This window comes from Ziziphus jujuba, chromosome 12, assembly GCF_031755915.1.
Source record: "Ziziphus jujuba cultivar Dongzao chromosome 12, ASM3175591v1".
Lineage (NCBI taxonomy): Eukaryota > Viridiplantae > Streptophyta > Magnoliopsida > Rosales > Rhamnaceae > Ziziphus > Ziziphus jujuba.
The window spans coordinates 16,187,457-16,202,195 of record NC_083390.1 but is presented as its reverse complement, the minus strand read 5'-3'; the positions used below and the strand labels follow the sequence as shown (position 1 = coordinate 16,202,195).

The window sequence follows — 14,739 nt, the reverse complement described above, 5'->3', positions numbered from 1 at the left end:
ATCAAATCTCTACTAACCAAAAAAGGCTCAATTGAGCCATTGTTAATATAAAAATTATGGGATCCAAATGTTCCATCACATATTCCAATATCAATTATTGTCTCACCAGATCATATCTATGTGTGTATATATATATATATATATATATGTATAGGAGGAGGCTACAGTACGGTTCCTCTACGGACCTGTATCAGCACACATACACAGTGAAACTGATATTTTTTTAATAAAACATTAGCTTTGATACAGATTTTCATACGGATGGATCGCACTGTAATATTTTTCTATGTGCATGTATGTATAAAGAGATATTGGGAACTATAAGGAAATCGACAATGATAAACTTGTAGTAAAAATAAAAAATTGTTGAAGATAAATTATTTTTCAAATGAGATAGAATTCTATGACTAGTTAAATAGGAATAAAACAAAAATTAGGATAGAAGACCCTATCTAGAATTAGGATAGGCGTCCTATATGATCCAAGCAACTAAGAGAATTTATTATGGATGCAGACATGCTTCTGATGGGACATCTCCCCAAAAAAAAAAAAACTCAAAGGTAAATATTCTTGTATTTAACCATCATATAGTTTCATATTCCGTATGAAATTTTGTCCCAAAAAAGTAGATCCAGTATGAAAAATCGTCATTGTTACAAAGAAAATTAATAGATCTCTGCATACAAATTTAAGTAATTAATAGCCACCGTCTATATACCCAACTTTCCGTGAAAAATCTTTTTTTTTTTTTTTTTTTTAGTGTATTCCATGAAAAATAATATATCTTGCAAGATAAGACGTGATTGACATATAATAAATTGGGACAGTCGTTTGTTTTTTTTAGCAATGAGATGATCGAACTGAGCATTTTTGGCTATCTCCAAAGGGATGGGAGTAACAGTACTTGATAAAGTGAATCCACTCAAATGCTTAAATTGAACTTATATATGTATATGTATATATATATTGAGTATTTAAGCTCATGATGAATCTTTCTTTTTTCTTTTTCTTTTTTTTCTTTTTGTTTCTTAATGCCCCAGTTTGCTTCTAATATAATACCTAAAGTACTAGACAAACATAGAGAATTTTAGATTAGTTTAGGGAAATAAAAAATCAAAAAATTAAAATAAAAAAAAATAAGAAGAAGAAGAAACAAGGTTGTCTGTTACAAATAGATTGATAAAAGTGGAAGAGACAACTAATATGATAATTATCAATTAGTAGAATGGTATAACTTTCATAAACTTTTATTTTAAAAAGTTGGAATACAGCTAAATTTAATTGTCCAATTTGATTGGATTGAATTTAAAATATATAAAATCTTTTGATATTATAGATGGACAAATTTGAATTGACTTTTGCAACTAGATTGTTACCATACAAATTTAATCGTTCAATTTGATTTGACCAAATTTAGAATATATATATATATATTGACAATATAGATGGAAAAATTCGAACTCAGATTATTATTTTATAAAATAATCATTTTTACTTTTAGATTCTTTGTAAAGACAAATTTAAAATAGTTTAGGCTCAGTTTATGGTTATTGTAAATTATAAAAGAATTTGCAAAACCTTTATTGAAGTAACAATCAATTTTTTAGCAATCTAATTAGCTTTTGGTAAATTATTATTTCAAGATTGTTAAAAGCTACAAAATTAAATTTTAGTGTTTAGTAAAAATACCTACTTAACTATTTTAATTGTATATAATGATCAAAGTAGATATGAGTGATTATTTCCTTACATATATATATGGGTAAAAAAGGATTTTATTATCAATTGAAGGATATGATAATAATTTTAATTTTAAAATTTTTTTAATGTTAAAAGAAAAAATCGATAAACTACTTTAGTTAATTTTTAGATTTTAACTTTTGGAGGGCGTGACTAATTAAAAAAAAATTGAAAATCTATAGATTTAACAAACACCACATTTAATGAAAATTAAGCCAAAATTAAAGGTTTAAAAGCAACCCCCAATGCATGCTAAAGCCCCATTTGAGAAGTATCAAAATAAATAAAAATTTGAGATTCCTTGGCAAATTAATTTCATATATTTGAATGATTTTTATAACGAGAAAATTGTGGATTTCAAGAAAATGTAAATCTTAACATGTGGGAAAATAGAGTGGAAAATGAATCCTCAAAAAAAGGGAGTTGTCATTTCAAAATTGCTTGGCAAATTAATTTTATATATTTTATTTAAAGACAATATTATTTTCAAATTTTAAAATACAAACTAATTAATTATTTGTAAATCCTAAATATCCTAATATTATCCAAACATTTTTAAAAAAAATAATTCATAAAAAATTGATTCTTTAAAAATTAATTTCCGAGAAACCAATAAAATTAGTTTTTTCTCTAAATTTCAATACTTTCCAAATGGTACCTAAGTTAAATCTAAAGCAATTCTGCATAGGATAACAACACACACACACACACATATGTATAATCTCGTTCACATCAAGTAATTATGGTTTTAGCATCATATTTTTCATTATTAACAATTGTATCATATTAAAGATTAAAATTTAAAATTTAATTATTTATTAAATATGGATTTGATAATATAATAAAATTCTATTTAAATAAAATAAAATTTTTAGAAATCTAAATGACTATAAATATTTTTTTTTTTAATTTTGACCGTTAAAATAATTCAAATGTTATTAAAAAAAAAACTCTAATAATAAAACCATCAGACCTAATCATATGAACATGGTGTATATATATAAAAAGCACAAAATATCATAAATAATACTTAAAAAGAGACCATTGAAAGTGAGACTTTCTTTCGTTCTCAAGAGAAAAGGGAAGGAAAGCAGAATGGGAGACAAAAGCACGGTATTGTGGGCTGTATGGCATTAAGATGCGAGATATGACTATTCAAAATTGTCCTATGCTTGATGCCATATCTCTATCATAAAATGAAGAAGTCTATGAATTTAAATTATGAATAATATTTATACAGAATCAAAGAGGTTCTATATACCCGTTAGCTGATTTATAACTTTGTATGCGTTACTGTTATAATATATATTCCTCCATGCCTCATGCATGTAAATATATGGTCCCCCCACTTTGTTTTTTTTTTTTTTGTCTTGTCATAACAATAACAATGCATGTACCTACAATATCTTCATCTTTTTCTTTCTGCTGCTCAATCAAACATGTGAAATTCCTCCTTCCTTTATATCATTTTCTTCTTTTTCTTTATCTTCTCCTTTTCAAAATAAATAAATAAATAAATAATCTATGTCGCTCTCCTAACTTTTGACCATGTTCTTGCTTGAGTCGAAAGCTTGTCATATATTTCACTTTCCAAACTTATGTTAGCCTAGTTGACGAAGTTCGAAAATGACTACAAACAAATATCAATAGTTTATGGCAATTTACAGGCTGTAACCGAGAAAAAGAAAAATCCTTAGCTTCAGTCACTATACTTATTTTTTGTACAGATATTTAAATTGAAAATAAGAAAATTCAAACATTTGGAATATTATATTAATAAAAAGTGGTTTTACAATTCGATTACCCAATATAAGGCCTGCATTGAGACAAAATATGCTGGGTTTTGAATCGAATTCGTGAATTCAAGCTGTGTTATAGGCAGAAAATCAATAGCATAATTTGTTTTGTTTTAAAGTTGTGTTTTCGAGTTAACTTTTCCACAATTAACAATTAAAAGGAGAACAGGAAAGTCTGGCCTATTAGCTCAGTTGGTTAGAGCGTCGTGCTAATAACGCGAAGGTCGCAGGTTCGAGACCTGCATGGGCCAATCTTTTATTTTCGGTCTTCTTATTTTTTAATTTTTGTGTTTTATGGGCCATTTCTTTTCCAGGCCACGTATTTGGGCTTCCAGTGGGTTCCATCAGCGAAACTCTCACTAAAATAGGCAGTATTTGAAGTAATCAAATTTTTACTCTTTGAGTCGACAAAAGAAAATCTTTAGATGGTTGGAAGATATTGTCATTTTCCACTCTAATAAAACCAAATGAGAAAATTTTTAAATCTAGTAGCATATTTCTAGAGGCAAAAGTCCATAGAATTTTTATGTTTATTTGATGCTAAGAAGTTATTTTAGAAAATTCCTAATAAGAAAAAAAATAACTTCAATAAATCTAGTAGTATCACTTCATGATATATAAGTTGCAAAAAACAACTACAATATTAGATTACTTTGTTATCTGTTTGGTTTTTTTTAACCGGTTAGAAAGCCCTTGTAATTTTTGTTCGCTCCCAAATGAAAAAGTATCAATTCCCACTCTTGCAAAATGATTCACTATCATGAAATATCCATTTCTCAATCACTCAAAACGATTGTACATCGAAAAGAAGACAAAAACTAATAAGTTCGAGTGTACATAAATATTATCTGTGTAGATACCATTTTGATTTGTTGGCAAAATTTTCCATTATATGCTGAAAATGTACTGGCCCAAGTAATTTAGATCTAAATTATTAATTGAGGTATTATATTTTACTTTTTTTTTTATTATTATTAAGTCCACCTATTAATATTATATTATAAACCTATTATAGCCATATCTTAGTTGTCTTATCAATTTGATTTGATAATATTATACTAATTAAAATCTCTGATCATAACAGATGTTTGTTCAATTACAATTAGTCTATCTTTCAAATTAAATATAAAACATTAATATGATAGACTTTTAGTATAATATTATGAAGTAATAAATACTAAGAGTGCCAAAAAGCCTACTTAGTTATTTACCATGAAAATGTGGTAAGGTCACATGTTATTATTTTATTGGTTGAACAATTTATATACCTAGATATGGATTAAGGAATTCTTTAAAGAATATAATAACTAAATACCTAGATATGGATTAAGGACTTCTTTAAGGAATATAATAACTAAATATAAACCAATAAAATAATAACATTTCATGATTTGGTAAACATATTAGTATACTTCTTGATACGTCTAAGAGTGTTCGATATTATAAGATCAATTTTATGTATATAGTATTTTTCTCATTCAAAAACTCATGCACAAAATTTATCGAAAATTCATTTTATTACAAATAATAGGATAGTATTTTTTTCATTCAAAAACTCATGCACAAAATTTGTCCAAAATTCATTTTATTACAAATAATAGGATAATACTCGCAATCCTATTATCAACAATAGAATAAATCTTTGACAAATTTTGTTCAGGATTTCTTTGAAATATATATATATTATCAAGTTTATGCAAAGATAGGCCTCTTAGTTTCCCATGGATATAGGAACATAGCACAGGTGGACAACCCTACAAGTAAGGCACTTTTTTTTTTTTATTTGCTTCTCTCTGAAAAAATCATGTTTCCCCAATTTGTTTTCATAGTGATAGACTAGAGAGATTGAAGTGATGCAGATCCACATGCCAAATTCATCATCATACACCTTTTGGAACTTTGAAAGTGATTATTATGCAAAGCTTATAAAGAGTTATCCTTTCTTTCCAGGTGACTTTTAAGTAATACAGCACTATATGTGTATCTAAGAAAGCCACGTTTTATTTATATGAGAAAAGCCAAGTCTCAAAACTTCCAAGTCATGTGGTTTACATCCACCACATAAACCTTCTTGTATCGATAAACCTTCTTGTATCAAAATTCCAAAAGCACTTTTTATGATCTTAATTTCTGTTTGATAAACTTTCTTGTATCAAAATTCCAAAAGCACTTTTTATGATCTTAATTTCTGTTTCCTTTCTTTTTATATATTTATTTTTTTTTTTTATTATTATATAGTTTTGAAGTTGCATTCGATGAATCATTCAACGAATCTAGATATCCAGATTTCTTCTTATCTCTATCTTCTCTTCTTCTTCTTCTCTCTCAGGCAAACAAAGAATTTGCACACCTGTTAAGTTTTCAATGTGAGGCATATCCCACTTAAGATTGCATATCAGCAATCAAACTTTTGGCAAACATAGGGGTGCCATTAGGGGACAGTTTTGGGTTATGTCCCATATTGTCTCAGCAAAACAAAGAAAGTTGGAGTTGAGTGGGGTCAGCATTGAGCCTTGGAGCCAGTAGTGTGCTGGCCCAAAATCAGCCTAATTTATTGCTTTGTTGGGTGAGTTTTGCTTGGCAAAACCAAGATGGCTAGATAATATCCCCTTAGGCCTCACGGACCTATGTTTCTCTCCATTTCTTCTATTTTCTATGTTGATTTGATATTCCATTGCAACTAACCAATGTAGCATCCTTCATACTTTACTTATATAGTTCAGACGAAAAAGTCATTATAGTTGATTTTCTATTTAAATTTGATATGTAGATGCATGAAAATACTTTATCATTTCTCATGCATAGTTCGTTTGTATTCTATTTAGAATTATATATCGATACAAATAAATACCATAATATTTTTCATGCAGCATTCAGATGACTTGAACAATTCGAAATAATAAAATCATCATTTCTCCACGATCATTTATCAGCTCCGACTTCGATTCAAAATGGGCATTTTACAAATACTATTATTTACCATACCAAATTTGTTTGTTTCCATTTTTTGTACACAATAGCAGTAGTTTTTAGTGAAAGAGAAGACCAAAACTTGAAACATAGGGCAATGCATATAGCTAGGGAAATATGTAGATGGGACTAATAAGAAAACCATGACCATGGAAGGTAACTTTTGGAATACATGGTGCAAAATAAAAGAAAGCTACAGAACATCTCTCAATAAATAAATCAATCAATAAACATGTATCCGTCCAAAGATCCATGTAGGAAGAGGGTAGAGGGGATGAAGACATTCACACTGGCCCCTAGGGGGGTTTGCAATGTGATAGCGTCACGACAAAATGTGGAACAGCAGTTTCTGATCCTAGCACTCAGCCTAACGGGCCAAGCTTTTGTGTGGCCATCGTCCAATGAGGGTCAGTTTTTCACTTCATTGTAGGCCCTTCATGGAGTTCAGATATGGGGCACATGATACATGCCCGTTCATTTAATGAACTTTATATCCTTCTCTGTATAACTTTAAAAAAATTGTGGTTTCCAGATTGGTTTGGCCCATATTAGAGTAATCACTCACATTGTAATTATAAACAACTTGAATATAATAATGATAATGATTAAAAAAAAACAAAAAAAAAAATAGCATCATTTTTGTCTAGAATAGTTTATATTTTAACACTTTCTCTTCAAAGGTAAGTCTCAACGGGGAATATCAAAAAAGATTAGATAAGAGTTGATGTTTTAGAAAGTATAAAAGAGGGCATAAATTCAAACACAAAACTCCTAGATGGTCATTCAAGAATAGTTTAGACTATGTTTGACATTAACTTTTGAAATGCTACTTCTCTTGCATTTGAGTCTCAAAACTAACTTTTTAAGAGATTGGCTAGTTTTCTGGAAGAATTTTAGAGTTCCAGAAGAGCTTAAAACGAAAATCATGAACTTTAGCTTATCAAGAACTTATGAAGGAGCAGAGGTTGTAAAGCACCATGATCGAAAATAATCTCAAACAGGCCTCAGTTGATTTTTACTTGGAAAATTTACATTTTAAATCCTTGTAAAAGTCACCCTTAATTTGGGCCTTTGTGAGTTCCCAACTAAATTATATGATCCATCAACATTTGTGGATATAGTAGTGGCCCATATGATCACCAATCTACATGGAAATTCTAAAGTTTCCAAGATGATGATACTAAGATCCAAAAGATCTTTTAAAAAGGTCAAAAAACAAAAAAGGGAAAGGAGGAGTTGGTGATACTCATGGGTCATTATTTGTCATGACTTACACTTACATATATACATACATATGTATATATATGGTTTGAAAATGCAGAACTGTGTTTTTAAGCAGAACTAGTGGCTACAAATTGATGAATGAAGACTGAGTTTTGTGACAAGCCAGATTGCTACAGATCTCGTTGAAGATGGTGACACTGAAAATTGAATTGTCACATTTCACAGATAGAATACGATACAGATTAGGTACTTTACTTGTATGTGGTTGTGGCTGAACAAGGGCAAAATGGCAAAATTGAATAGGGGGACCCTAATTTCTCTAATTTTTTTTTTCCAATTTTTCTTTTTTAATTTTTTTTGTATGAAGAAAATGCAGAAATTGTTGATTTTCATGTCAATAATCTCCCAATGTAACTATCATCATCATAATCCCCTACTTTGCCTTAAAGAAAAAAGTCTTCTTGGTTGATACATCAAATGTTGGTATAGAATAGATTCCATCATGCACGTAAAATTTAATTCACACACAGATACTTAAATGCGCCAAAAATATTATTGTCATCCATCGATGATGATGATGATGATAATGAAGTAACATTGATGGCGATGGATGTTGTTGTTTACATGGTGATAGATCTTGTTAAAATAACAATATCTTACTATTAATTAATGCATGTTATTAATCCGCCGTATAAGATAGTATACATTTAATATTGTTATCGGCATCCATGCACGTGTGTGGATGCTCACCCGCACGCACGCATGCTGGATTCGACCACCACTCCGACACCAAGAAATGGGGGAATATGTTTTGATGGGCCAGAAAACACTATTGACTAAACCCAATTTCTAAAAGAAATAAAAGAAAGGAAAAGAAAGGGTAGGTTTACACTTAATACATGTCTAGTTTCTTTTACAGTACACTTTTAAAAGGGTCACTCCCACATTTGTTTTTGGTGGGACTAGGACAAATAGATTTATTGTAAGTACTTTGTTAAGAATTTTCAAAATTTTTTTATATATTAAGTACTATTTCGAACGCATGATAAAGACTGACCGTGGGATCAAAAAGAAAAAGTTTGTGTAGTCATTGTAAGTTTTGGGTGATCCACTCATTTGTCTCAGTTTAAGAAAGATCATCAATCCCTTCAAGAAAAAAAAAAAAGAAAAAAGAGATCTTATATTATTTTGATACAACATATAATGATATTTTGGTACAAATCCACACCACAAGCTGTGGTTTAAGGTATCATGCTAAAATATTAAATGATTAATTGTATTTTGATACCTTTTAGTTTTGAAGTGTTGTAATTATTTGATCCATTGATTTTCAAATCCATGTTATTGAGCTATCTATATTTTATTTTATGCAGATTGATTTATTCAACACTAAAATCTTCCTTATCAGCCAACAAAAAAATATATTTAAGATGTTCCACATAACTTAGCAAAGTATAAAACATATAATTCAGTCTATAAAGGCCGCAACTAACCCATACTTCATAGTTGCACTAGGGATTGCACTAGGTGCACCAAATGAAAAATAAAGAGTTGAATATGGTGGATTGTAAAACTGAAGGGCAAAATAACAACATCTTTAAAATTGGACGGCATTGAAATGCAGTTAGCAAAGATTAATCCATTATAAATTCATGGTTAAAAAGTTATTAAATTATGTTTAGGATCCCTAAATTTGGCCAATGTAAAACTTTGCGCGCACATATACTCTAACATGTGCCATCCGCAAAATCGAAACAAACATCTAAATGAAATATAATACCAAGCCTAAAAGTATAATTCAAAAAGATATTAATATGAAGCCTAACTAAGCTCCACCAAAGAGGAAAGGAGGCAACAAGAATTTAATGGGCCATAGTTAATTGAAGAGTGAAAGATTACTTAATGAACAAATTAGCTTTGATTTCTAGTAAAGAGTAAGCTCCAAGCTTAGGTGGAGATCTAAAAATTAGGCGTAACCATATATCCATAATGATCATATATGCAACATGTGCCACATAAAAGGTCAGCTAGTACTACATGTGCCGCATAGCCCATAGCCAACAACCACTTGAGAGCCAATTCCCACCAAAAAAAAAAAAACTAGAAGCCTAGAATCCAAGGAAACACAGCTATTTGCCCCCCACCATCCCCAACAAAAGCCTCTGGTTTTCACAGCATGAAGGAGGGATAGAATTAGCTTTGGGATTTCCTTTACTATACCCCACATACTCTCTTCTATTTAACTAAAGCACAAATTTACATCATGTGGGTCTCTTCTTAAAAAATAAACCCCCCCCTCAAAGACTCCTCCATCATATAATATTATAGACAGAGAAATTGATTATTATAAAGTGAATTTCCCACTACTCTCAATCATTTCAAAAACCCATTGATCTCTCTAACAATCTCAAAAACTCCTCCTTTTTTTTCTACTTCTCTATCCCCATTCCTCTCACCCCACCCCCCATAAATACCTTCACACCCTGTGACATAACTTTCAAAACAAGTGACAAAAACCCCCCAACTAGTACAGAGCATTCAAAGTCCCAAACTGTTTTATTTTTTATTTTTTTATTTTTATTTTTTTCCTTTTCAATCATGTCCATCACAGGACTTGCAGACCCAGATACTAAAATTTACAAGAAATCCTTCCACCGCAGGAATGATTCCGGTGAGCTCGATGTGTTTGAAGCTGCAAGGTACTTCTCCGGCTACAATGAAGCTGCAGGCTACAATGGTTCAACATTCACGCAGAAGATGATGATGAAAGAAGATCATAGAACTTGGAGAGGAGCAAGAATTAGCTTAGACGTGCCGGCGATGAGAAGTGTTCTTCCTCATCATCAACAATCTCATCAAATGGTTGAAAAGCAAATCAAAGACAAGAAGTACAAGCAACCAAGTTCCCCTGGAGGAAGGTTGGCAAGCTTCTTGAACTCTCTTTTCAGTCAATCAGCTTCGAAGAAGAAGAAATCGAAATCCTCGACGCAGTCCATGAAAGATCATGAAGAGGAAAGCCCTGGTGGGAGAAGAAAAAGGAGGAGCAGCATTAGCCATTTTAGAAGCTCAAGCACCACAGATTCGAAATCCATATATTCTTCTTCTAGTTCAGGTTTTAGAACACCTCCTCCTTATGCACAAACACCAACAAAGAGCTATAAAGAATTTAGAAGCTATTCAGATCATAAGCAAGCAGTTTCTTTGTCAAAGTGCAATAACAATAATATTGGACAAGTAAGATCCATAGGTTTGCAAAACCATGAGGTTTTGGATGATAAGAGAGAAAGAGAGTTGTCCTGGTTGGATGAGAAATTCAAATTCAGCAATGGGTTAGCAGAGAAGTATAAGAATCTGGGAAGTGGGATATTGTCAGAGAAAGATAGGATTTGGATGGAAAAATTTCCGCCAGAAGAGAATGGAGGATTCAGAAAGTTCAATGACATCGATGATGGAGCTGATAGTGATTCAAGCTCTGATCTGTTTGAGTTGCAGAACTATGATTTGGGTTTGTATTCAAATGGTTTACCAGTTTATGAAACTACAAACATGGATAGCATCAAAAGAGGAACACCAATTTCCAATGCCCAGATGTGATACTGTGTATATCTCTACCTAGTTGATTGTTTTTTTATTTGTTTTGTCTAAATTTTTGCATCTTATTGGATGTTTTAGAAGTTTGTGAGAAGGAAAATTCCCTAGATTTTGCTTCTTTATTTCTTCTTTTTTTCTTTATTTTTTTGTTCTTCTCATCTATTTCTCTTTTTCTATCTGCTTTTCTCTATATGTACAGTTTGGAATGTTTGTTTGTCCATATTTCATTTTTTTTTTTTTTTTTTTTGGGGAGGGGGTTGGGGGGGAGGACTTTTAGAGCTATATGTTATTGAGTACTGCTGGAAAATCCATCAAAGAGTCCACCATTTTAGTGGCCTTCACTAGATTGCGCTAGATGAGAGATTTTTCCACTAGTTTATGGACAAACAAAGCATCATCACACCCCCATGTGAGATGTAGCTCTTTAATGTTGACCTTGGCCAACGGGCAATCATATGTGCATGACACATTAGTTCAATTTAATATATGTAATTAAATATATGTTACACATTTATAAATATTCCTGCTATAAAAAGTGTTATTTTGTATGCTTTAATATTCTGCAACATGTTATAGAATATATAAAATAAATTTCAATATGTTGCAAGACGTTAGATATGTACAATTTTCTTTAACAAAATTATCTTATATATATATATATATATATATATATATATGTATAACATGTTGAGTGTTTGTCTGCATATGTTTATATATAGAGATAGGTGGGGAAAATGCTAAAATTTGAGAGGTAGTGAATAAAAAAGTCAAATTGGATTATCTATACAAAAATATCCCTATTTAGGGTGAACAGAAAAGCATAAATTAGTTTAGTTATATGATATATATATATATATATATACTGATCGAACTTCCTACTCAATTATATATTAGGAAGTTTGTACTTCATTTAAACTAAAACATTGGAGGAAAAAAAATGTCATAATCATGTGCATATTCATTTTATATAGACAGGCATCGTTTTAGTGAAGCCATTAACTAAGATGGATAAAGAGTGGGTACATATAAATTTGTATGTATAAGTACACTGTCAACGTTTTCAAAAAGTGAGTCAAGTTAACATGTATCATGGACAAGCATGGGCTCCATATTGCTTGAATGCAGGTCTCTAGATAAGATTTTATAGCATAAGGATATATATGCAAATATTTAACGAATATTGCATTGTACAATGTTAACTATTTAAATTTTTGATATTTTGGAAACGTACTTTCCATTTGGATTAATTGCAACTTAGTAACTTATATTTTGGAAAATTACACATTGAATTTTTAAATTTAAAACGTTTTATATTAGACACTCAATTTAAAATTTGTTTTATATAATCCAATTCTTAATTTCATTCCTAAGTTGGCTAACGAAAAATTTAAAATTTGAAAAAATACATTAGTTTTCTTATTAATCAATCTTTTTCCTCTTCTTGCTTGCAAATTGAAAATACTAGTCAATTTTCTTAATTTTTGAATTTTTTTATTAGTCAATTTAGAAATTCAACTAATATAAATAAATTATAAATTGAGTATCTAATATGAAATGTTTGTGCACTATGACAAAAAATATAGGATATTAAAATGCAATTAAGGCTTCCCATTTTATATTTAGGATTTATCAATATGCTTTGACATGAGATTGACTGTATATATATATATATAGCTGGGTTCAAATAAAGTCTTTAATATAAGGATTAGCATGAAATCTTTCTTTTTTAATTTTTGAATCGCATCAAAACTGCAATTTAAATTTATTAATCATTAGATTTCGACTGGTTTTTTTTTTTTTAAATAGAATTTTAGTATGCCATTAAATTCATACTTAAATATTTTTTAAATTTTAAATCCTAACATTAAATGTGATCTAATAATCATTAAAGATAGACTTTAATTTAATAAAATAAAATGTACCTTACTTCAAAATAAACATACATACATATATATATATATATATATATAATTTATGCATCCTTAAGGAAAATCTTTGCATGACTTCAGGTGTTTCATCAGCAATTTCTGCATAAGTTTAAAAATCTTGATTTTCTCAGTTTCCCTTCTGCAAACTAAGTTCTGGTCTGTTGACTCCCCGTGAAGGATATATATATATATATATATATATATGTTAGCTTGTAATGAATATTCCATGTCAATTCAAATTCAGAAGGTTAAAATTCAGGTCTTGTGTTGGTTAAAAGAAAAAAATTAGGATCTTGTAATAAAAAGTGATAGAGCTAGTTGCATTTTAATAATTTTTAGTTTTGAAAGTTGGATTTTTAGCTATCACATTTGAAACATCCTAATTTACATTTTAAATTTTAATTTATTACATTTTGATCCAATTGAATTTTTTACTAACGGTAGTTAACAATTTGGAGGCATTAAAATGATTTTTTTTCCAAAATTAAAGGGCCTAAATTGAAACAAATTAAAATTAATTGGCCAAACCACAACAAATTGTATTTTAATATTGATTAAATATTACGGACCATTAATCCTCGTTAGCAAAACAAATCTAATTAAATTAAAATGCAATAAATTGAAATTTAAAATATCTAAATTAGAACGTTTTAAGATTGAAGGTTAAAAATATAACTTGCACAAAATAAAAGGTGCTAAAGTGTAATTAATCCTAATTTATATACAGTAGCAAATAGAATTCTTTTTTATTTTTTTCTTTTTTTGGTAAATTATTAGCTAATTGAGTTTGATAAGCATGTGGAAAACCCTACCTAATTAAGCACATAAATAGAGTTTTTATGTTCCGTACAGAAACATAACCTTCCGTGTAGGCACCTTTTTTTCTGGTTAGAGAGATAAGATCCAATAATTAGGAGAGGTTCATCATTATATATAATCAAATACATTCGGGTCTAATCACAAAGACCTGCATATGTTAAAAGGCAAATCACGCATTCTCACTGTTTGATCGAGTATGTACCATATAAATCTATATTTATATTTTATTATATGTCCATACAACACATTCTATATATATATATATATATATACAGAATATACTAATACCCACCTTTATGAAGATATATTATATAGATACCGCATATTATATGATAACAGCCCGGAAAGAATACTAGCTAGTATGGGTAAAATTAGGTACAATTTAACCATATCTCTCTGTATCTAATTTTTCTTCTTATCTTTAACATGATTATGTTTTATTACATTATTGGAAACTCTAGTAGTTGATAATAAATTTTCTGATCAATTTAAAATTTTACTGAAATTATCATTGGTGTAGGGAAAAAAATATATATATTTTTGTCTCGAATTAAATTTTTTTGTAAATATTATCTGAAAAATTGTTTTATAAATACCATCTGGACCTTTGAATAGATATATTATATATAAACAATCAATAATATCGCCCACATCATTATGGATATATGGCT

The 14,739-nt window shown here is 29.4% G+C and overlaps 1 protein-coding gene and 1 non-coding gene across 2 annotated transcripts; both read left to right on the top strand.

Moving 5' to 3' along the window:
* Window positions 1–3,713: 3,713 nt before the first annotated feature.
* On the top strand, window positions 3,714–3,787 carry TRNAI-AAU (transfer RNA isoleucine (anticodon AAU)). The gene has a single exon. It is a non-coding gene; the product is annotated as a tRNA-Ile (tRNA).
* A 6,059-nt stretch (window positions 3,788–9,846) lies between these two features.
* On the top strand, window positions 9,847–11,441 carry LOC107429077 (protein BIG GRAIN 1-like E). The gene has a single exon (XM_016039726.4). The coding sequence runs from the start codon at window positions 10,329–10,331 to the stop codon at window positions 11,322–11,324; it is 996 nt and encodes a 331-aa protein (XP_015895212.3). The 5' UTR covers window positions 9,847–10,328; the 3' UTR covers window positions 11,325–11,441.
* Window positions 11,442–14,739: the final 3,298 nt, after the last annotated feature.

What these genes read in the sequence shown, in the direction of transcription:
- LOC107429077 (XM_016039726.4), top strand. Translation starts at nt 10,329, where the DNA reads ATGTCCATCACAGGACTTGCAGACCCAGATACTAAAATTTACAAGAAA.